The sequence below is a fragment of the Alosa sapidissima genome, chromosome 11, assembly GCF_018492685.1.
Source record: "Alosa sapidissima isolate fAloSap1 chromosome 11, fAloSap1.pri, whole genome shotgun sequence".
NCBI lineage: Eukaryota > Metazoa > Chordata > Actinopteri > Clupeiformes > Clupeidae > Alosa > Alosa sapidissima.
In genome coordinates, this window is record NC_055967.1 from 22,983,645 (window position 1) to 23,008,264 (window position 24,620).

A 24,620-nucleotide genomic window follows, 5' to 3' on the forward strand; every position below is an offset into this window, starting at 1 on the left:
TTTACTGGCCTGGGCGCGGGAGATAATCGGTGTCTAAGATTAATGTCTTAGAAAATGACATTTGACATGACGGCTCTTCAGCAGCCATGCAGTGGTTGTGTGTGAGGAAGATACTGAAAAGTGCAGGGATTCTAACAGAAAGGGATAACGAGGTCAGGGGCACGCCTCTTACCCAAAACTTCGAACAGGACAGTCAGAAGAGTCGAGTAAAGAGTTTACTAGAGTTTATTCAAGTCATTGAGTCCAAAAGCAGACAGATGTTCTCTTTGAAAGGAGGACTACACCTGTGTGGAAATGGAAATGAACACAGTAAAAATATACAGGTTTTACTGGGATTATTCAGACAGTAAAAATATACAGGTTTTACTGGGATTATTCACCACCACCCCCCACACCCCAATTGCCTTATGCACAATATAATGAACCCATAGTAAACGCTCCCCTGGTCCTTACTGTAAGCTACTGTTAGCTGAATAAATCATACCAAAATTAAAATAGCTATTTAAAATATAAACCATATGCATGATACTCATAAACTCCAAAACAATTCAGTTTCATCATTCAACTGTATTTCTACATATTCTAGAAATATAACCTCTATTTGTAATCTGTACCATAACTGTAAGTTTTTGAAACTGGTATTGTGTAGTAGAAATGACTATTTGGGGTTGCAGTTATGATCTCTTGTCACCTAAAGTTACAGCAACAGAATGGTTTTAAAATGACAAAACAAAATTTTTCATTGATATCGTTGAGCAGTGCAGAACTACTCTGCTGCTGAACAGGGCTGGGCTACAGGAACACCCCACCCCCCCGCGTGGGTCAACCAAGGACCAATAAAAAACACACAACTGAAATGCATTTGCAAAGTTAAACAAACAAACAAACAAAGAAAAAATAAAACACAGATGTTCTGAGAGATGGTGTACAATCCAGAGCAGCTGCCACAGAGGCTGAGAAAAAGGCGGGTGTCTGTGTGTCTGTCTGTCTGTGTGTCTGTCTGTCTGTGTGTCTGTCTGTCTGTGTGTCTGTCTGTCTGTGTGTCTGTCTGTCTGTGTGTCTGTCTGTCTGTGTGTCTGTCTGTCTGTGTGTGTCTGTCTGTCTGTCTGTCTGTCTGTGTGTCTGTGTGTCTGTGTGTCTGTGTGTCTGTGTGTCTGTGTGTCTGTGTGTCTGTGAATCTGTGTGTGGAAGGGGCGGAAGGCACTTTGGATGAGAGGTGTGTGTGGGAGACATCTGTAGGCTGCGTGTGTGTACTGTGTATGTATTGTGTGTGAAATGCTTTGTGCGAGCAGTGTGTGTGTGTATAATGTATGTATGTATGTATGTATGTATGTATGTATGTATGTATGTATGTGTGTGTGTGTATATATTTATATATATGTGTGCGTGTGTGTGTGTGTGTGTCTGTACTGGTCAGTGTCATCGGAAGGCGCGATGCCAGAAGGACTGGAATGTGGAGGAGTTGAAGGCACCGATAAGGATGAGGAGCAGCAGGTAGAGACTCATCATGATGAAGAAGTGATGGCGCACCAACCATGAAGGCACCGCAGAGTGTCTGGTAACACACACACACACACACACACCTAAAATCAGGTACTTGACATTTCAGACATTTCTATAATGAACTGTTAGCCTTCTTCCAAAATGAAATAATGACTTCCATGAATTGCATATTAAGAAACAGTGCAATGGCTTTCAGCAGGCAGGAACACAGCTGGTCATATGATCCCCAAGCTGAACTGTGAGAACTGAAGCTGACTGCTGCTGGGGTGTACGTGCGGCTGATGGCAGGTGTGTGTGTGTATGCAACCGATGGCTAATGTGTGTGCGTGTGTGTGTGAAGCCAGCGTGTGTATGCAACTGTCTGTGCAGCTGGTGCCTTCCGTGTGTGTGTGTGTGTAGCTGATGGCTGGTGTGTGTGTGGCTAATGGTTGGTCTGTGTGAAGCTGACTGCTAGTGTGTGTGTGTGTGTGTGTGTGTGCGCAGCTGATGTCTGGTGTGTGTGTGTGTGTGTGTGTAGCTGCTGGTTGGTGTTTGTGCAGCTGATGTCTGGTGTGTGTGAAGCATGGCTCACCTGGTTCTGTGGCGCTGCTGGGAGTAGACCAGCAGGTATTTGACCCTCACTAGCTGGTTGTTGGTCACAACAAAGTACTTCTCCGGTACGTCGCCCCCCTCGCTGTTCCTGGCCCGCAGCCGCTGCCGGTCGACCCCCTCCGAGTCTAATGGCATGAGCACGCCACAGACACGGGGCGCCACATGGAAGGAACACAGCACAATAAGGAACACAGTACAATAAGGAACACAGGGCCAGATGTACGTACATTTGCGAACGTAGCGTTATCAGCGTCATGGACAAACCGCAGATTGCGAACGCTGTCAGACCCAAGTTTCCGTCGTATTTATCAATCGTTCAATCCTTAGTGTAAACTGCGCCTTTCTCTGCCTTTCTCCGCCCATAAACGCAATTTACGAACGTCCACAACTGAATGGCAGCGCCTACATACAAGCGCAGTTGAATGAAGTTAACCGATGACAACATTAAAAAGAATCAAACGTTTAGCGATCATGAAATAATACCATACATTATAAGATATAAACAAGCAGGGAGATAATGAAAATCAGTAGTTCTACTCAAACTACTTGTGCACGTAGGCTATGGAAGATTGGTCAAATCTAGCAAGTAGGAAAGTTTAAGTGAATGACGTGAAAGTAAGACATTCGAAAGGCCAACGAAAGTTAAGGTTGCTTTTGGTAGTACAAATACTTTCACCACAAAAACTGGTGCTCTAAATAGCGATTCTGTTGTCTTTGAAAGGTTCTCTTATTGACGCATTGAACTGCAATTTGGATTAACACCTGCTTTTACAAGGCGGAAGTATTTAGGCGCAGAATAGACGTGCGCTTTCAGGAGCAGTCTTTGTACATACCGCGGAATACATAACTAGGCGCTCTTTACTCTTCCCCTCCCATCTTTTTACGCTAAACTCCCACTTTCCCCTGGATCCTCCCATGAATGCATATGCATGACATGACAATCGCAATCTGCCACTTTCAGCTCCCGCGACAGGCAGTTTGCGCTTTTACATCATTGCGGCCACTTTGTACATACCTCACAATGATTTTACACGCACATTGCGAAACAAATACGCCTGAAATGGGCGCAAAAGCGTTAGTACATCTGGCCCACAGTACACTAAGGAACACGGCATAATAAGGATCACGGCACAATAAGGAACACGGCGCAATAAGGAACACGGCACAATAAGGAACACGGCACAATAAGGAACACGACACAATAAGGAACACGACACAATAAGGAACACGACACAATAAGGAACACGACACAATAAGGAACACAGCACACTAAGAACACAGCGCAATAAGGAACACGGCGCAATAAGGAACATGGCGCAATAAGGAACACGGCGCAATAAGGAACACGCCATCATTAGGAACACGCCATCATTAGGAACACGGCATATTTAGGAAAACAGCACAATAAGGAATGCAGCACAATGAGGAATGCAGTACAATAAGGAACACAGTATGATAAAGAACGCAGAACAATAACGGCGCTTACATACAGGTGCGTTCTGTCACCGTGTGCCAGTGTGTGTTCCTGACGGTTGAGGGTGTGTAGCCTACTATGCAAATGCATTGAAGTACTACTACTATAACCGTAATTTGACTGGCTGGTGCCTTCCATTGCTCTCCGTCGGTGCAGCAAAAGTTGAACTTTTCGGTGGGGGCAACAGGAGCAACGCGGCGCAACGGACCCACAGTTCAGTTCGGCAACGGATGACGTAAGCCCACATAAAGTGAACGAGATGCATCTCCAGCACTGCAACGCATGCAACTGTGTGTAAGCACTGTTAGGAATGCAGTACAATAAGGAACACAGCATAATGAGGAACGCAGTACAATGAGGAACGCAGCATAACGAGGAACGCAGCATAATGAGGAACGCAGCATAACGAGGAACGCAGCATAACGAGAAACGCAGCATAATGAGGAACGCAGCATAATGAGGAACGCAGTACAATAAGGAACTCATAACTCAAGGAACTCAAGGAAGGCATAATTAGGACCGCAGTATGATACAGAATGCAGTACAAGAAGTTAACCAGTGAAACTGTGGTCAGTAAGCAGCAGGCAACAAATTAACTGACATTTTCTTACACTATACAAAATATCAAATGTATAAGATATCTGAATTTAAATCCATCCTTAGTAGTGTTCATTTTGTCACCTATTTTTAATTTAGTCATAGTCTTAGTCTTGTGACGAAATGTCCTTTTTAGTCTTTGTCATATTTAGTCATTCAAATATCATTTTTGTTAGTCAAGTTTTAGTCGACTAAAAGTCTCGTAATTTTAGTCTAGTTTTAGTCAAAAGAAAACTAAAGGTATCTTAGTCTTAGTCAGTTTTAGTCAACACATTTTAGTCTTTTTTTTTATAACAAATTATTTCTGATTACCATTCGAGTCAAATAGTGTTTCACACATCTCAATTTTCCAACAATATTGTGTGTCCACAGGGCTACTCGTCTGTTATAATTACTCATTCTGATTTTTTGTCAGTCAGTATGTTTACATGCACAGGTAAGTCGAGCTACAGTTATAGCTCGGCTGGGATTTGACCATAGACAGTAAAAGATTTGACTGGACCACTGTCATATTCGTAGACCAGTGTTTATCAAAGTGTGGTCCGGGGATCACTGGTGGTCCGCAAGCTATCCCAAGTGGTCCGCGAGCAGACGTGGTAAAATATAATATAGATGAGTTGTTTGCCAAATAACTTGTAGTTATATCCAAACAGTTCTGCAACACTGTCTATGTAAGATATGCCAGTTTAAATCATACAGAATGAATCCTCTGACACAATAAGCAAAGTGCAAAGACAATAAGCAAGGTGGTTCAGTGAGTAGGCCTATAGACTAATAATAGGCTACTGTTGAAGTAGGTCTAATCTTTTTTTTTTTTTTTTTAGCTAGGGTTAGTTAAGTGGTCCTGAAACTGAAATAGTTTGAGAAACACTGTCGTAGGCCAAACTATTAATGTTTTACTCCGCCTCGCTAGATGGCGATATGCACCCAAACACAACACATTCCCCAAACAGACTCTCCATCTTAGCCATAGCTAACTTGCTAGCGAAATTTCTATATTAGCTTACTTGCTAGCAAACTTTGCATCATCAGTCTAACTAGATGAATAGTTGACATTACATGCTGAACATTTTCGTATGGACATTCTGGGGGATGTTAATTTGTATGAGAGAAGCGTCAACTTCTGGGTATGTAGCATTGTGGCATAAAGCTTAGGTAGTTAGCTTGCGAACTCTGGCAGAAATCTCCAGTGTTCTTGTTCCATGTAGTTTCGTGTTGCAGCCACAGGGTTGCAGTAGCAGCACGTAGACTAGCCTACAGGAAAGCTGTTGCGTATGAACTCATTCCGAATATTTTGAAAACGTAACAGCTAGATATTCTGTCTTCTCATTTTATAGACGAACATGAAGGGAGATTTTATCTTAGTTTTTATTTCATGCAAAACATTTTAGTCTCGTCTTTTTTCGTCAACAATAATGCATCTTAAGATAGTCTTAGTCAGTGTTTCAGGACATTACTGACGTCTCGTCATCGTCTCGTCTTAGTCATGAAAAAAAAGGTCGTTGACGAACATATTTCCTCTCGTCTCATCTGACGAAATTAACACTAATCCTTAGAAAATCATTAAATTTAAATAAATAAAACATAAAAGGCATCCATGAAACTTGAACAAACACACTCAAGTGAAGCACGCGCCCAGGTGAGGCCTTACCTTTCTTCTTCACCTGGCATTTGACGTCGGGGTGGTCGATGACCTCACAAAGGGCGATGCAGCTGAGCACCGGCCCCAGCAGGCTATCCCGCCAGCCGTTGCCGTGGGGACCATAAAGCAGGGCCATGCTCAGGTCGCTGGTCAGGTAGGTGCCCTCTCCAAAGAGAGATGTCTGCCAAACACACACATACACACACCAGTCATTTCAGCTTCCACACCCCTATACAGCCCTACTAACTCTACAAACACACACACATACCAACAAATCACCAACAGATTATTTTTTCATACCGGATATTAGTCAACTTTAGCAAAGGTGCCAATTATTCTGGAGGGTACTGTACCTTGTTGAAGTGGAAGTGCAGGCTGTGTGTGTGTGTGTGTACCTTGTTGAGGTGGCAGTGCAGGCAGTGTGTGTGTGTGTGTGTGTGTGTGTGTACCTTGTTGAGGTGGCAGTGAAGGAAGTGTGTGTGCGTGTGTGTGTGTGTGTGTGTATTTGTGTATGTGTGTGTGTATGTATGTGTGTTTGTGAGTGTCTGTATGTGTGTGTGTGCGCGTTCGTGTGTGCACCTTGTTGAAGTGGCAGTGTAGACAGTGCGTGTGCGTTCGTGTGTGTACCTTGTTGAGGTGGCAGTGCAGGCAGTGTGTGTACCTTGTTGAGGTGGAAGTGCAGGAAGTGCGTGTGTGTGTGTGTGTGTATTTGTGTATGTGTGTTGGTGTGTGTGTGAGTGTCTGTGTATGTACCTTGTTGAGGTGGAAGTGCAGGCAGTGCGTGTGTGTGTGTACCTGGTTCAGGTGGCAGTGAAGGAAATGTGTGTGCGTGTGTATTTGTATGTGTGTGTGTGTGTACCTTGTTGAGGTGGCAGTGTAGGCCGTGGTGCAGGATGGAGTGGAAGTTCTCCAGCCGGCTGCCATGGAAGGCGTAGATGAGGTCGCGGCCATCGCGCGCCTTCTCAAACTTAGAGTTCATCTGCTCACAGTAGTCCACTTCAAACAGGAAGTCCGGCACTGGAGCAGAGACCCCGGAGCTCTCCGTCAGGTTACAAAGCCTGGCATACTAAAGACAAACACACACAGAGACAGACACATGCACCCGTACACGTACGTATGCACCCACCCACACACACACACACACCCACACACACACACACACATGAATGCGGCCATACACACACACACACACATACATATACATGTGTACAAGCACACACACATACACAAACACAAGCACACACACGCACGCGGCAATATATACACACACACGTGTACAAGCACACACACAAACACAAACACACACATACACAAACACAAACACAAGCACACGCACGCACGTGGCAATATATACACACACACACACACACACACGTGTACAAGCACACACACAAACAAACATACACACACACACACAGACAGAACAGAAGAGAAGAGAAGAGAAGAGAAGAGAAGAGAAGAGAAGAGAAGAGAAGAGGAGTTGAGTGTGGGAATGGACCCAGCTGTTCCCACTGTAGAGTGAACACATGACAGCAGGAGTAACCAGTGACTGAGGGTCACAGGACCAGTAAAACATGTGGCTGAGTGAGAGATTGTTTCAGCACTACTAAAACACGTGGCTGAGTGAGAGATTGTTTCAGCACTACTAAAACACGTGGCTGAGTGAGAGATTGTTTCAGCACTACTAAAACACGTGGCTGAGTGAGAGATTGTTTCAGCGCTACTAAAACACGTAGCCGAGTTAGAGAGGTGGTGACATATGTGGCTGTAGGTGGTGATGTATGCTACTGTAAGTGGTCAGGTCAGGTACTTTATTGGTACCCATAGGTAAACTAGGTTTACAGTCTAGGAGGCAGGACATCCTTCACACTTTGTAGACCTCCACATGACATACAACACACAAACCATTAAACATAAAACAGACCGTAGAACACGGTTAAAAACATGTTACATAAAAACATATAAACAGACAGTAGAGCATGGATAAAAAAAAACACATAAAACGGACAGTAGAACATGAATAAAAACATATGACGTAAAACATATAAAACATACAATAGATCAGGGGTGTCAAACATAAGGCCCAGGGGCCAGATCAGATCACATCCACAATTTGTAATAAGCAATTTCTGTGATAAATTGATTAAACCTAGCACTACAAATTATCCTCAGGAAGGAAGAGGCCAAAAAACTGACATGGAAGTAGGGTGTTTCAAGAGAGAAAGAGCAGGATATGACGAGTAACTTGTACTTGTTTGCTCATGAGTGGGTTTAGTAAAGGAGTATATCATCAAACAACACAGTAAATGATTTGTACTTGTTTGCTCATGAGTGGGTGTAGTAACAACACTGATACCAATGCAGAGAAATGAAAATGACCACGACAATGACGGCCCCGTGAGGTCTCATTCCAACAAATCCGGCCCACTGCCTGTATGAGTTTGACACCCCTGCAATAGATGCTTCAGCTAGTGCATGACCAAGGTGCTTGTGCGTTATGTGCAAGTAATTCTACAGTTTGTTCAACAGAGTGATTGCCGCTGGGACAAAACTGTTTTTAAATCTTGTAGTCCTACATCTAGGGACTATTAGCCTCCGTCCAGAAGGAAGATACTGGAATTCTCTGGGGGGGGTATGTATGTATGTATGTATGTATATATATATGTATGTATATGTATATATATATATATATAATATATATGATATATATTAGGTGGTGATGAATATTTGTCGGACTGCAGCCTACCTCCTCCTTCTGCATTGTCTTGATGGCGAAGCTCTTGGAGGACAGAACCCAGTGGACCAGCGCCAGGTGGGCCTCCTCCTCACCCGCGTTCACCCGCACCAGCTCCCGCACACCGGGCAGCGAGCTGGCATCCTTCAGCTAGGAGGGGGAAGGAGGGAGAAACACACACACACACACACAGCACATCCATTATCATCAGCCACAGCACACTTCATTCACATGACGTTCAACATCATCCATCACACACGGATCAGCTACACTACACATAATCTCACACACACACACACACAGTCAAATACTTCTATTAAAATCCTATTCCTTCATATTTTAGCCCACAGTATTATTTCAGTTTTACAGCCTGAGAAACACATTATCTGGGAAGCCAATGATTTGACATTAATATCAAATACTATGCATAGCCAGCCCAACTTGGTTGGAAGACAAAACATCTTCTCAGTATGACTGAACTAATGTTTGTATGGCATGCTGATTGATTTTCTAGATTTGAAAGAGTGAGGCTGAGGGTCTTGTAAAACCGGTTTTGTACCCATTTGATATCAATCATTACTTTTTCTAAATACAATATAATGTATTTATTATGTATAATTTGTCTCCACAAATAATTGGCCTGTTATTTACCTAGTCAATTAAGCGGTTCTTATGAGTTATCGTTTGTTTATTTTCATTAGGCTATTGATCATTGATATCCCACTGACATTACTGTTTATTATTGCTAAACTCCTTAATGTAGTCTTACCATTTTTTTTAAAACTGTTCACTGTTCATTTTAACTTATACTTTTTATTTATAAGCTGCTTTGGACAAAAGCGTCAGCCAAATCCCATAACCATACCCATAACCTTTATGGGAATATATTAGGGATAAAACAAGGGAAGGTTGTGTTTTTCAGTCATTTTAAAAGGACTGAAATTGTATGCTGAATAGGTAGTAGCAAGATGAAAATCTATGTGGAAGTAGCTCATTGTATGGGCATTTAGTGTTCAAAGTGCCAGTCGTCGCTAGTCATGACAGTGTAATTAACTATGTGTATTTATCTATGACTGGACACAACTGCCACTTTGTAAATGAGCACACATTGAGCTATTCCCACATAGGTTTCCTACTACTTACCCCACATCCCACATAGTCCATGAAAATGTTCTAATGTAATTACATCTTGTTGGACTACCCACCAGCGATTCAAAGTCTTTGCTGTCCCCCGTCAAATAGAGAGGTGGGAATGGTCGGAGCATGGAGTCACGTTTGTAGCTCTGCACAGCGGCCAGGAAGAGACTGAGCCGTAGGTCCGCGGCCACAGGGTCGCGCTGCAGGCACGAGCGCACCAGCTCACGGACTGTGGAGGGGGGCAGAGGCGGGTGCATGGCCAACCCTGAAAATCCACAACAAGGGCTGCAAGGACTGAGGGAGATGTCGGATCACATTTACATCTTCACTGACATTTGTTCTCCTGCGCAGAGTCTGTTCCACATACTTATACAGATCTCTTCCCTGTTCAGCATTCTATATCCTTATGGAATTTGCATTACTTCTCTTCTGAATCCCCATGGACCTCCAGCAATGGTGCCATCTAAATGGGCATTATTCAGCATATATCGACAGCACAGCAGACCCTTATTATTCACATAACCTTAAAGTGTCACTTATTGACTCAGGTTTGAAGTATTACCCATGTAATTGTATTATTGTAACATTTGTGATTATGGCAGGGCTACACCGGAGAAGTAAACATTCATGCAGCAAAGGGATAACGTTAGTGACAGGAAGAGCATGATTAGTTTGCAATATTGGACCTTGTATGTAAATCCAAAGAGTTCTGCAACACTGCCTATGTAAGCTACACCAGTTTAAATCATATAAATCCTCTGACACAATAAGCAAGGTGCAAAGACAATAGGTGCAAGGTGGTTCAGTGAGTAGCCTAGGTCTATTGTGTAATATAGGCCTACTGTTGAAGTAGGTCTACTGTTTGTTTGTTTTTTTAGTTAGGTGGTCCGTGATTTTTATTATTATTATTACATTTTCACTACCTTTACAAAATTCATGTTATGGCTCACTGCGATCTGCTCAGGTGTCGCACACTTATAGCATCCCGGACTCAGAACGCAAACCAGCTGATCCTAACTGGCATCCAGGTTGGCTAACTAATTAATGTGATCACCTGTGTTAACTGCATACGCAGAAGGAACACATGGCAGAACTTTTACTTTCTGAACGCAGGATGCCAGCCTCTGCATACCTACATAGCAAAACTACCTGACTATATGAAACTTGTCCATAAGCATTTAATTTGGTGAATAGGCTATACATCCTCACTAACGCATGTCCCTAAGTCCTTGATGTAACTTGTTACACCGACTGCATATAATTTAGCAGACAAGTTTGAGGAGTTGTGATGCTAGTTCACAATTTTTCAGATATGCTAACCAGCTATCGAGCTATCTTACAAGCCAGGTGATGACATTATTGACGAGCTAGCTAGCTGATCAGTTACAGAATTCATGCCTCACATCTCGAGATTAGCAGATGGCTGCTGTATAAAGTAACCACCATCCACACAGCATTTCCAGACGATATAGGGTGTATAACTTAAAGCCGAAACGCACCTGCCTCTCGACCTCAGACATAAATAGTTTGCGTGTTGTATCTGAAGTTCACTCCGACAGGGGCTTCTCAACTCTCCATCAGCATCAGTAACGTTAACCTTCTGCCGCCAGGGAGCGCCTGATGTAGTTCTAGCCAGACTGATTTAAATGTTTAGTTAAGAACTACATAGAGTGTCTGCTCAGTGTTTTGTTTAATGTAATATTTCTGAAGTCGTCGCCGAATTCTGGCTACTGGCATCTGATGGCATTTCGCCAGCTTGCTAAGCTTGTACACCGGTTTTCTAACTGCGCGTGCGCATTTTACTTCCTCCAACGTAGCACGAGTGTGCTGTGTTATGCAGCCGTATGTCGCCACCTGTTGTATTGGATGAAACATTGCCATCTTTGACATCCGGTATCTGGCGATTTTTCCTATGGGGAAATAACATAGGGATTTTGAATTAACGCACCTGTTAAACTCTCGTGGGGATGAAAAAGTCTGAAATGCAGACGTTTTCCTAAGCACACTTTTGTCCCCTGATTTCGAATGGATACTGTGATCTCCTGTAAGTGAAGGCTGCGCACTTAGATTTTCAGACATCCCAACCTGCAAAAAGACATTTCAGGGAGGTACCCCCCCCCCCCCCAAAAAAAAATAAAACAATTATATATATATATAATTATATATTAAATTACTTTAGCCTTCTTAAATACTGAAATAGTGATGAATAGCCTATGTTTGTAAATTAATTGTCTCTACTCAGCACACCAAATAAGGAAGGCCTGTAGTTAGAAATTGTGATAATAAAATATGTAGATTTTAGTAGTTTGGTCTTTATGTAGCCTTGGCAAATAGCCATCTAGTAGGCTAGTCCTGAATAAGAACATGAAATGACACTTGTTAAACTCACCTCAACATGTCTTTTGCAACCATTTAATGCTAAAGTCACTGTTACAAACAGTGCAGCATGCAAGACTATCGTTATTTTGAACTCTTATGAGACAAGGGTACACTTTTGTGTAATCTGATGTGAAATGGGTCTTAAATGTTCCTTTTTGGGGGGCACTCTGCCTTTGCCATGACGCTTCTGTTCCTAACTGAACGGAAACAGGCCAATCAGGATGCTCTCTGTCTTGAACAGGCACACACGCACTACCTCTCTCTCTCCATCCCCGTAGTGTGCGCGCTACACTCAGATGCACACACGATTTGAAGTTTCGGTCTCGTGTGCGCGCTCTTGCTCGCTCGCTCTAGATTCCGGGAGATTTTATCTAATTTGCGGGCATCAGGGAGCCGTTATCAATATGCGGGAGACTCCCGGAACTCCCGGGAGACTTGGGATGTCTGGAGTTTTGCTACCCCAGAGCTAACTTGCAATGCAACTTGCCATAGGTAGTTAGCTTCAATTAACAACCGGATCTCCTTATATGGGCAAAGATGGCCGTTTTGGTTCTTTTTTGTAGGCTAACTTCAGAGGTCTATTGAACCAGCGGTCTGCGGCCCACTTGAAAAACCCTGTTATAAAGCACACTAAATCAGTTGAAAACCCTTGTTATAAAGCACTAGGCTAGGTTTAGGTTACTTCAAGGGCGAAAGCTGACTGTTTTGGCAGAAAAGATTTGGGCCATTAACATTTGCACTAGGTATTTGTGTAGGTATAGTCACAAAGATTGACATTCAGTAACTCAGATTTAATTTCTTTATATTTCAATGTGCAACCTCTAGCCCCAGCCTGTGTAACTGACTTGGTGTACACACAACCATAGGAGCAAAGAGAGGAGCTTAAAGGAGAACTTGGCAACTATTTCAACGTAATAAACCCGTTTAGAAATCATTTGGATGGTTAAATGACCTGTTCCGGTGAAAATGGTGACTTTTCCCGCTGCCCCTAGCGTCCCCAGGCGGAAAACCAACCTTGCAACATTGAGACTACCGTCCAGGAAAGAGAAGTGAGAAACAAGAAACTCGTTTTAAATCGTGTTTCTTACCTTGTAACATCCACATTGTCTGCCGAACTTATGCTAACCGCTTTGCTAGCTTGTAAACAAATCCATGTGCTTTATCGTTACCTTTTTCCACAGTTTGAAATAGCATAATGCACAATTTCTCCAGCAGAGGGGGAAATCCTGCCAAGTTTCCCTTTAAGCATCTTATCCACTGAGACTAGGCTTCACCTACCACCGAGGCCCAGTACCCTTGCCCATGGCCTTTTCTGTGACAGCAGTTTCAACAGCTAGCATCAGAAAGAATGCAGGTAGGCCCAAACTACTGATAGCTGAGTAAAGAGTTAGACCACCTATCTAGATCAGTCACTTCGCTAACACATCTCGCTAACACATCTTTGACACACCTTGGTTTGTATCCCTTTTTGTAAGTCGCTTTGGATAAAAGCATGAGCCAAATGACTAAATGTAAATCATCTTCTTCCATATTTCGCTGATGAACCACACACTTGGATTGTAGCTCTCTGTACTCTTTCAGAGCTAACGCAAGAGCGACTTTCCAGGGGGCGTCCATCTTTATCTCCGACTCGTCGTGTTGTGTACAAACAGAACGCAAAAAACAGCTGTTACCTGTTTTCCAGACGTGACGTCACTATCGAGCAGCAAAAAAGAACGGCCCACAGTCCAAATAGCCGTTACAGAACTTTTAGTCAGACTCAGCCGGCGCGCCATTTTGACTGCTTCACTTCCAACCTGCCCAGCTTTCCTCTTCGCTTGTGGTAAGTTTTAACTGAATTATAAAAATATATACCTGCTGTTGATTGTACACTTGGTTGCTAAACGGTTGCTGTAAAATGGTAGGCCTATCTGTGTGACATATAGTAGGACCATATTACAATGATTACATACAATGATCTGGTTGACCAGTTTATTCCATCTGCTTGTCTTCTCTAAATGGTATTGCACCCATGAAGGTTAGAACTAAGTCATCAGAAAGAAAGCAGCCCTGGATTAATAGTGGCATTCGTAGTTGTAAAAGGGATTGTAGGAAAGCTGAGCGTAAATGGAAGAAGTCTGGTCTTCAAGTTCATTATGACATTATGAAGGAATCACTTAAACACTATAACATCTTGAATCAGGGCTTGATCCATCTCTACCTCAAAACTACAGACCTATTTCCAAGTTACCATTTGTATCAAAGATTCTTGAAAGATTAGTGTCCAAGCAGCTTGTCTCTGCACTGGAAAATAATAATCTTTTTGAAAAGCTACAATCTGGTTTCCGAAAGTATCATAGCACTGAGACAACACTGCTGAAAGTTACAAATTACCTTTTAAGAACAGCTGATGATGGCATGTGTTCTGTCCTTGTACTTCTTGATCTTAGCGCAGCCTTTGACACTATTGATCACAGCATACTGCTGCATAGACTGGAACATTGGGTGGGAATTTCTGGTACAGCTTTACAATGGTTTTCATCTTACTTGTCAAATAGGAAGTTTTGTGTTTCTGCAAACAGTTACACATCTTCATTTTCTCCTGTCAGGTATGGGGTACCTCAAGGGTCAGTTTTAGGACCAATCTTATTTTGTTTATACATGCTTCCTCTTGGGCACATTATCCAGAAACACTGTGTCTCCTTCCACTTCTATGCTGATGATACACAGCTGTACCTGCCCATTAGTTCCTCTGATCCTAGTATGCTGAATTCCTTAAATGAATGTCTTTGTGACATAAAAAACTGGCTGTCGAACAATTTCCTCCAGTTGAATTCTGACAAAACAGAAGTCCTCATCATTGGATCCCAGCACATAGTGAAACAAATGATACCATCCTTAGGTCCCGTTCACTTTTTAGACTGTGTAAAACCTGTTGCAAAGAATCTTGGTGTCTGGTTTGACAGTAATTTAAGCTTTGAACGTCACATCACAAAGCTCATACAGTCTTGTTTCTATCACCTCAGAAATATTTCCAAGATTAGTTCCATCTTAACTTTTAAAGACACTGAGACCATTATACATGCATTTATTTCTTCACGCCTGGATTACTGCAATAGTCTTTTTTCTTGTCTGAACCAAAAATCTATAAAGAGACTTCAAACTGTTCAGAATTCAGCTGCCCGGCTTCTTACTAAGACAAAGTACTGTAATCACATTACTCCTGTTTTAGCCTCACTGCACTGGCTCCCAGTAAGCTTTAGAATTGATTTTAAGATTCTTCTGATTACTTTTAAAGCTCTACATGGCCTGTCTCCCAACTACATATCTGATCTCCTAGTACCTTATACACCTGTGCGTACTTTAAGATCATCTGGTAGTGGTTTCCTAACTATTCCTAAGGTCAATCTCAAAACTAAAGGGGAGAGAGCCTTTAGTGTCAGGGCACCTAGGCTCTGGAATGACCTGCCTGATGAAATCAGGTCAGCCAAGTCAGTATGCTCTTTTAAATCCCTCCTTAAAACTCATCTTTACAAGCAAGCCTTCTTTAGTTTTGTTTAAGTAATATGCTTCATTTTGTGTTAAGTTTATTAAGTTTTATTTCAGTATCAAGTTTTATTTCAGTAAGTTTTATTTCAGTGTAAGTTTATTTTCCTTTTTCAAATTTATGTTAAGTTCTAATTGAATTATATTATTTGATTGTTATATTATTATGTCTTATTTGCATTTTCATTTATGTTGATATTGTACAGCACTTTGTAACTTTGTTGCTATATAAATAAAGATTATTATTATTATTATTATTATTATTATTATTATATCTACATAATTTTTGTAATTTGCTTTGAATTCGCTGCTAGGTGAGGGGGGTCTAACGTTAGAAGTACAGCTAGCAGCTAGCTGCTAATGTCTAGTCCAGTCATCGCCTGTTTAATTTCAAACAGATGCCTCCAAACTTCTTCAAAGTTGTTTTTGTGTGTGGGGAGCATTACACATTACCACTCATCGAAAAAAGATGGCCATGCTAGTTTATGTTGCAGGGTTCCCGCGGGGTCTTAAAACGCCTAAAATTCAGAACTTTACATTTAAGGCCTTAAAACGTCTAAAAAACGGCCATTTTCATTCCGAGGTCTTAGAATTAATTTAGTCAGGTCTAAAAAATATTTTACCATCGTTCATTTCCAGAAACGCTGGCCGCAGAAAGTTATTACAAAGTAGCAAAAAAGTATTGAGTCGTAGAACTAGCTTGCAAAGCAGAGCTCTAGCGTCTTTGCTACCTTTGTAAGAAAACCAGTAGAATGCTCAGAACATTGGTTCAGTGTGTTGTAGTTCTTTCTGGGGGATATTGGTGTTGGTACGTAGCCTACGCAGTGATAAATCTACAAATCCCGTGATAAATGCAATACCTGGCCGCAAAATAGCCTACGTCTGCGTCTCTTCAGAATGTGTTAGTTCGGCTACGTGTGGAAAATGGGAAAGTGTAGGCCTACTTTCAACGAGACATGGCTAGATCCAGTGATGCCGCGTTACTCTATTTTGACCACTTTTTTTCGGTAGCGAGTCTAACGCGCTACTATTTCTAGCAATCAGATTAAAGTTACTTATCCAAGTCACTGTGCGTTAGGCCTACAATTTTTGTCATTTACCTTAGTAAAATATGTATTCTTTGCTTTTTTCTTGTCTCGGGGATTAACGCTGACGTTTTCAGCATGATGACTCACCGTGTAATACCACGCAGCAACACAAACATAAACAACAATAGAGGGAGGAGAGAGATGCGCATTTTAGTTATAGTCATTATTTTGAGTTTGTGTCCGCTAAACATGATTAAGGTATGTTGTACACTCTGTGCTCGTGACAAAGTGCTGTCTAGCTAGACATCCCAAGTCTCCCGAAGTTCTGCGAGTCTCCCCGATAGCGGCTTCCTGACGCCCGCAATTAGGCCTACATAAAATCTCCCGGATCTTTCAGCAATGGAGTAGGCCCCTATGTGTATTTGGTGAAACTGATTGGTTATTGATCTTATCTCTAATTGTTTGACATACAATCATAATACTGACATACAATCATACTGTTGAAAATAATAAAATAACTGTTTTGTGAACTTTATTCAACATAGCCAGTGATTTAGGCAATATTTATGGTGTTAATTATAGTGAAATATACAATTTCACAAAAATAGGGTTAAAACAGGTAAAAAAATGGAGACATAATTTTTCTCCATGTTCAATGACCTCTAAAGACAGTCCAACCACTCTCCAAAAATTAACATTTCAATCCCACAGAAACCACATAGGCCCCCTGACTATCAACTGAATTTTGCTATGTGGGAATGTATCAGTGGCCATTCACCTGGGATGGAACGATTTGAAACTGGATACAAACATGACGCAATACTTTTCAATTATGCAAAAGCCATTCTTCTCCTATTATACACAGCAGACTGTGGACCAATAGGAGAGAACAGCTGACTACTTCGGTGGAGAGTTTAGTTTAACATAGGATTAAAGAAGACAGACGCAGATGGACATAAGGGGCAGTGGTATTTAACACATGCTGTAGTGTGGCCTATACCAACAGCCACTCAGACAGAGAGCCTCCTATGATAGTGCATTTCCTGCATCCTTCCTGCATCCTTCCACCCACAAGAGGTCATGCGGCCTGAAGGCTGGCTCTGTCTTTATTATCACAGGCCCGTATTCAGTCCAAATTAAATAAATAGACTGCTTTACGTCAACATGACGTCGTCGTGGGTTCAGTACCGCGGAGAGTACCCTCCGCTGCCAGCGGCCCGCTCGCACCCGCTCGCTCAGGGTGGAGCCGATGTGGGGAGGGTGAAAGGAGGTGGGAGCGGATGGGTGAAATATCGCGAGTGTTTGAGGGGATGCTTGTTGGCTGGTTTCGCAGAGCATCACATCGGCCACTATTCTGATCACACTGTGCGAAACCTCAGAATCGTGACGCGGGCGCTTCACACACTAACCTTCAGCAATCAAGGAAATGATAAAAGCCATCCGGAAAACGAAAGCACGAACGATTTCACGATTAACTAAAACTATCAGGTGCAGTTTGTAATGAAAACAGATTTGTAGGAAGCTATACAAATTGCATGCTTGCAACCTAACAGAAAAGAAGCGGACACCGTTCCCCACCGAGGTCTGTTTGTGCAATTTCGTCCATTCGATTAAAATGTTAATTTAATAGTATTGTGAGAGGATTTATCACGAGCAATGTGTGTTGTCTTCTCCGTCGGTGTAGGCTAAATCACATAGCCTACGACCTAAGGAATCTGGTCTCGGATGTAGAAATGTGATGTCCGGCATCATTCTCTGAAGGGCGCTATTGCCGTCGACCTCAATCTTGATTTTAGACGTCTCCAAGCACATCGGAATAGTATCTGTAGCGACGTAGTGCAATGCTTTTGCCTAACTGTGTTAATTGTGGAGATCAGTATGTTTTTGATGAGGATGCGACAAATCTCCCCTGCGTCCTGCCGTCTGTATATTGTTATTATTTCATTATTTGTTACGTTTGCCTACACTGAATGCCCTTCATAGCTGTAGCCTACTTTTAAACCATCGCAAGGCAGACTATACAGGCCTAGAATAAACAGTAGTAGGCTATTCTGTTTCAGAAATCCTCCAGTCCAGGCTCTATATAGCACTGTGTTGGTTTGCATAACGTTACGGTCGACGGGCAGGTGAAGCGCTGAATATAACTGAAATTGGCGATGTTCTCAGGGTCGTTGGTCCTCTAAATGTATATTCACCAATACCACTGTCAGGGCAGGCTTTTGCATATGTAGACCGAGATCATTAGGCCACAGTGTTTTTGCTCACACATAATAACAATCATGATTCCAAGAGGAAGAAATGCTAGGCCTTCTGAATAGAGTACTTGCATCTGAACAGCATTCTCTTCCACAGTGGTTTTCATTATCAAGTGAACAACACAACAGGTCTTGTCAATGCATCATGCTCTCTTTATCTTAGCCCTCTGATGGTGTTAATGTGTTCCAGTGATCTGAAAGAATATTTTTTATTCCCTAGGCAACTGAACATCAACTGACATATAGAGGATAAAGATTCAAGTGTCCCCATGGCAGGTATGTAATATTTAACAGCGTTAGTACATTTTGATATACTGGCACTGCAGCTGATGTTCATGTAAATGATTTGATTTCTTTACAGAAAACAACTTCCCACCTTTACCCAAGTTTATTCCTCTGAGGCCATGTTTTTATCAGGACTTCGAAGAGATCCCAGATCAGAGACGCACCATGTGCAAGCGCCTGTACTACCTGTGGATACGTAAGTCTGTCAGACACAGGACAGGGGCAGTTCCACACCAGCCCCATCACACACACACACACACACACGCACACACACACACACACACACACACACACACACACACATGCCTCCTGAGCAGCGCTCTCCATACTGACTTATGAACTCCAAACATGTTGTGTCTTCAGTTTGCTGGAAGAAACAGTGAGCTGCATGTAATCATAGCAGCTGATCACACTGAATTTAACCCATCGCGTGCCAGTCTCCAGAGTTGTAATGTCACTTGTGTTGACACTCAAAACAAGGACTCACAAAGCAATCTGGTTTAGCAAGATCTCCAGGCCAGGCGCCTTTGGCTGTGGAACTTGTATGCTGTTATACAGTACATGTTCATCCAAGAAACCTATGAGCTGTTTCACAGAAGACATTGAATGTTGGTGTTTCTATCTAACACACTATCAATTAGAAAGCATGGGTAACATTTACTTCCTTTTGAAAGCATGGGTAACATTTACTTCCTTTTGAAAGCATGGGTAACGTTTACTTCCTTTTGCTACTGCTGTGGCTGGGATGTAACAGGGCCTCTCCGCTTCAGGTATTTTATGACATTTTTGATAGACATTTTTACCACATAGGGTTTTAGTGGCCATGTAGTGGATACTTGTTCTAGAGTATTAGCTTGTAGTTGTATTGATTAGAGTTAGATGTAAATTTCCACCAACCTTGTGTGTGATAGATAGATAGCTAGCTTGATGTGTAGATTGATAGGATGTGAAATAACGCTGTCATCACAGCCTTCAGCGTGAGATCCAAAACCAGCTGACTCAGAGGATTCCATGGCACTTGTCTTTCCTCTCAGTGAACAGCGCTACTCTGGCGGTGAATCTGATTGGCTGCCTGGCGTGGATGTGCGGCGGGGGCGGGGCTACTAACTTTGGCATGGCTATCCTGTGGCTGATCCTCTTCACCCCCTGCTCCTATGTCTGCTGGTTCCGACCCATCTACAAGGCCTTCAAGTGAGCGCCACGCATGTCTACTGGGCTGGGTTAAGGGGCCCTCTGACCTGCTCTCAGGCCTTACTCTGTGTGTCCCTCTCTGCTCCCTGTAGGTCAGACAGCTCCTTCAACTTCATGGCGTTCTTCTTTGTGTTCATGGCCCAGGTGGTGATCAGCATCATCCAGTGTGTGGGCATCCCTGGCTGGGGAGTGTGGTAAGAAGGGGGGGGGGGGGGGGTGACCAGTAAAATAATTAATGATGGTCAGTTCAGGGTCCAGCACTGGTGACCAGTAATGGTCTGTTCAGTGTCCAGCAGCGGTGACCAGTAGAAGAGTTAATGATGGTCTGTTCAGCATCTAGCGGTGACCAGTAGAATAGTTAATGATGGTCTGTTCAGCATCTAGCGGTGACCAGTAATGGTGTGTTCAGCGTCCAGTGGCGGAGTGTCTCAGTAGGCCGTGGCAGCAGAAGAGAGTGGAGGACACATGGCTACCTCAGGTGTCTCTCAGCCAATCAGATCTCATTATCTCAGAGGCCAGGGTGGGAAAATAGACCGCTAGTAGGTTAGTGGGACAGAAACGGAAACATTCAGGTGCTGCTCTGGTGCTGTGAGGGGGTTGGCTAGTGTGGAGAGTGACGCAGCTTAACAATGGTGTAAATGACTAACGGTGGGGTAAATAAATAACAATGAAGTAAATGATTAACAGTGGGGTAAATTATTAAAAGTGGGGTAAATAACTAATAGTGGGGTGAATGACTAACAGTGAGGTAAGTGATTAACAGTGGGGTAAATAACTAATAGTGGGGTGAATTACTAATAGTGGGGTAAATAACTAACAGAGGGGTAAATGACTAACAGTAGGGTAAATTACTAATAGTGGGGTAAATAACTAGGTTAATAGTGAGATGAATGACTAACAGTGGGGTAAATTACTAGTAGTGGGGTAAATAACTAACAATGGGGGAAATAACTAACAGTGGGGAAAATGACAAATGCAAAAGAATCTTTTACTGTTTTGCATTCTACAGATGAACATTTAGCGCTGGTTAAAACAGACAGAATAATTTGAATGTTTTACTCTTAAGGCGGGGATCACATTGGCCAGCGGCAAGCTGCAATGTCAAGTTCTATCTAGTTCCTAAGCAACATAAATGGTTTTCCTAAACTGACAATTGCATACTCTCGTGTTGCACTTTTAAAGTTGAATCAAGTTTAATGTTCAGCTTGTTCAACGCTAGCATTATGCCAGCGTTGCCACCGTTCCGCTGCCGAACCATAGAGAATGATCGGAAACCTGCCGCTTTCCGCTGGTCAGTGTGATCACCGCCAAAGAGGGAGGCTTCACCAGATGCGTAACTGTAGCGTTCCGCTCCCGGAATGCTCCTGCAACAATTAGTTTCCACTATCATCAATGGAACTGGCAACACCAGACATAGTAGGCGTGTACATCGGAAAAACTTTAGAAGACTTAGTCTTCTAAAACTATTTTTGCACTTTGCGAACGAATCGTTTGAATTGGGCACCCGCTGCAGCCCATCTGTAATGGGGGGAAATTAATTTAGCCTCTGATCCATGTTACAATTTCAGAGAAAACTGTAGGTTAATGTAGTTTTCATGTAAGATACATAATATATGACCAGGCATTACTGAATTGATCATCTTCCACGATGATATGTTCCTAAATGAAAGGTCATTAGTGTTTCCTTTGTTTCTGTATTGTGATGAGGCCTGCGTGCTGTCTTTTTTGGTCTGCTGTGCTAACCGTAACAGTAACCCTAATTTGGCCTGTGATGTCTGTGATTGCTTGCAGTGGCTGGCTGGCCACCATCACCTTTTTTAGCACCAATGTGGGCTCTGCTGTGGTCATGCTGATCCCAACGATTATGTTCACGGCGATGGCTGTGCTCTCCTTCATCGCCCTCACTAAGGTAGGATGCTCTTCTTCTCTCATTCACTAGGGGACAAATCCTTACGTATGTGTGTGACAGGTTCATAACCCTGTATGTATGTGTGTGACAGGTTCATAACCCTGTATGTATGTGTGTGACAGGTTCATAACCCTGTATGTATGTGTGTGTCAGGTTCATAACCCTATGTGTGTGACAGGTTCATAACCCTGTATATATGTGTGTGTCAGGTTCATAACCCTGTATGTATGTGTGTGTCAGGTTCATAACCCTATGTGTGTGACAGGTTCATAACCCTGTATATATGTGTGTGTCAGGTTCATAACCTTGTATGTATGTGTGTGTCAGGTTTATAACCCTGTACATATGTGTATGTCAGGTTCATAACCATGTAAGTATGGCTATGTCAGGTTCATAACCCTGTATGTATGTGTGTGACAGGTCCATAACCCTGTATGTATGTGTGTGTCAGGTTCATAACCTTGTATGTATGTGTGTGTCAGGTTTATAACCCTGTACATATGTGTATGTCAGGTTCATAACCATGTAAGTATGGCTATGTCAGGTTCATAACCCTGTATGTATGTGTGTGTCAGGTTTTTAATCCTGTTTGTATGTGTGTGTCAGGTTTATAACCCTGTATGTAGGTGTGTGTCAGGTTTATAACACTGTATGTATGTGTGTGTCAGGTCCATAACCCTGTATGTATGTGTGTGTCAGATCCATAACCCTGTATGTATGTGTGTGTCAGATCCATAACCCTGTATGTATGTGTGAGTCAGGTTCATAACCCTGTATGTATGTGTGTGTCAGGTCCATAACTTCTACCGTGGCAGCGGTGGCAGCATGAGCAAGGCGCAGGAGGAGTGGACCACGGGGGCCTGGAAGAACCCTCACGTCCAGCAGGCAGCGCAGCAGGCAGCTATGGGCGCCGCCCAGGGAGCCATGCAGGGCCAGCAGCAGCAGTACTCCGCAGCTCCCACCTACAACTACGACGAGCCCATGTAGTCTGCCACTAGGGAAGGGGGGGGGGGGGGGGGGTTTGGGGGAGGGTACTGAGAATGGGGGGGGTACGGGGTGGGAATGGGCAGAATTAGATGTCAACTAAGAGTTGGGTTTCCTCTATTGTAAGAACACATTAGATCATGCACACGCACATGGCTGTGTGTCTCAATGAGTGGTCGTATCACGTGTTTCTTTCAGTTCATAAAAGTAAACATTTAGCAGAAGGTGTGTGTGTGTAACCTGTGATATTCTGAGAACATTAGTGTATATGACATCTGATAGCTTTTCAACAGGACTGGACAAGCTCCTGGGTTGAAACATTCCACTGGCCTCTGTAGTCTTGCGTACAGACCATCACACACACACACTAGGGTTGCAGAGTGCTTGTGCTCGCGTCTTTGCGTCAGTAGGCAACGTGGCGAATCAGCTACACCTGTCCCACACACCACAAGCCACCTACTCCACCTCTCAAGCGCTTCTCTGAGAGGAAACCGAGCGTTTCTGAGTTCTTATTTATTTGTTAGAGTCAGGAAGGGTCTCTGACTGTCTCATGTGATCTTAATGTGTTGGCAGCATGGCACGACCATTCTATACCACTGCATCGATGGGCGCAGCCTGGCACCACCATTTTGTACCACTGCAGCGGTGGCCGCAGCCTGGCACGACCATTCTGTACCACTGCAACGGTGAGCGCAGCCTGGCACGACCATTCTGTACCACTGCATCGATGGGCACAACCTGGCACGACCATTCTGTACCACTGCAGTGGTGGGGGCAGCCTGGCACGACCATTCTGTACCACTGCATCGATGGGCACAGCCTGGCACGACCATTCTGTACCACTGCAGTGGTGGGGGCAGCCTGGCACGACCATTCTATACCACTGCATCGATGGGCGGGCGCAGCCTGGCACGACCATTCTATACCACTGCAACGGTGGGCGCAGCCTGGCACCACCATTCTGTACCACTGCAGTGGTGTGGGCAGCCTGCCTCCACCATTCTGTACCACTGCAGCGGTGTGGGCAGCCTGGCTCCACCATTCTGTACCACTGCAGCGGTGTGGGCAGCCTGGCTCCACCATTCTGTACCACTGCAGCGGTGTGGGCAGTCAGGACTCCACTTCCCTCCACCTTTCAGTCCAGTATCCAGTGGCCTTATCACAGGTCTTAAAGGAGTTTTGATATTTTTTTCTCACATATTATTTGTTGTGACATGTTGTTATTTTTTTATTTATATTATTATTTACATGTTAGATGTTTATGTTTATGTTGTTGATGTGAATCAGGTCTAATTGGAGGTCTGCGGGTCATGTGACTTGTGCAGGCCAATCCAAACCTGTCTATAGTGTTAAGTGGTTCTTACCTCAGTGTTCCGAAATGCTCCG

General features: G+C 43.3%; 2 protein-coding genes across 8 annotated transcripts; one reads left to right on the plus strand and one right to left on the minus strand.

The window, feature by feature from the left end:
• Window positions 1-1,126: 1,126 nt before the first annotated feature.
• On the minus strand, window positions 1,127-13,692 carry parp16 (poly (ADP-ribose) polymerase family, member 16). 6 transcript variants are annotated; one of them, XM_042109978.1, is made up of 8 exons: window positions 11,178-11,724; window positions 10,046-10,141; window positions 9,747-9,943; window positions 8,554-8,691; window positions 6,667-6,873; window positions 5,817-5,988; window positions 2,075-2,219; window positions 1,127-1,555 (listed from the first exon to the last, which is right to left on the minus strand). In XM_042109978.1, exons 2-8 carry the CDS (start codon window positions 10,071-10,073, stop codon window positions 1,420-1,422), a joined length of 1,023 nt encoding a protein of 340 aa, XP_041965912.1. In that variant the 5' UTR covers window positions 10,074-10,141; window positions 11,178-11,724; the 3' UTR covers window positions 1,127-1,419. The 6 variants fall into 6 exon arrangements, with proteins under 6 accessions (XP_041965912.1, XP_041965917.1, XP_041965914.1 ...); XM_042109983.1 differs by lacking the exons at window positions 10,046-10,141; window positions 11,178-11,724 and adding an exon at window positions 13,508-13,692; XM_042109980.1 differs by lacking the exons at window positions 10,046-10,141; window positions 11,178-11,724 and adding an exon at window positions 13,146-13,206.
• Window positions 13,693-13,760: 68 nt separating this feature from the next.
• Window positions 13,761-23,252, plus strand: scamp5a (secretory carrier membrane protein 5a). Of its 2 annotated transcripts, none has more exons than XM_042109986.1 (7): window positions 13,761-13,879; window positions 19,086-19,141; window positions 19,227-19,346; window positions 20,185-20,341; window positions 20,434-20,535; window positions 22,133-22,250; window positions 23,043-23,252. In XM_042109986.1, exons 2-7 carry the CDS (start codon window positions 19,135-19,137, stop codon window positions 23,235-23,237), a joined length of 699 nt encoding a protein of 232 aa, XP_041965920.1. In that variant the 5' UTR covers window positions 13,761-13,879; window positions 19,086-19,134; the 3' UTR covers window positions 23,238-23,252. The 2 variants fall into 2 exon arrangements, with proteins under 2 accessions (XP_041965920.1, XP_041965921.1); XM_042109987.1 differs by lacking the exon at window positions 13,761-13,879 and adding an exon at window positions 17,953-18,192.
• The last annotated feature ends 1,368 nt before the right edge of the window (window positions 23,253-24,620 follow it).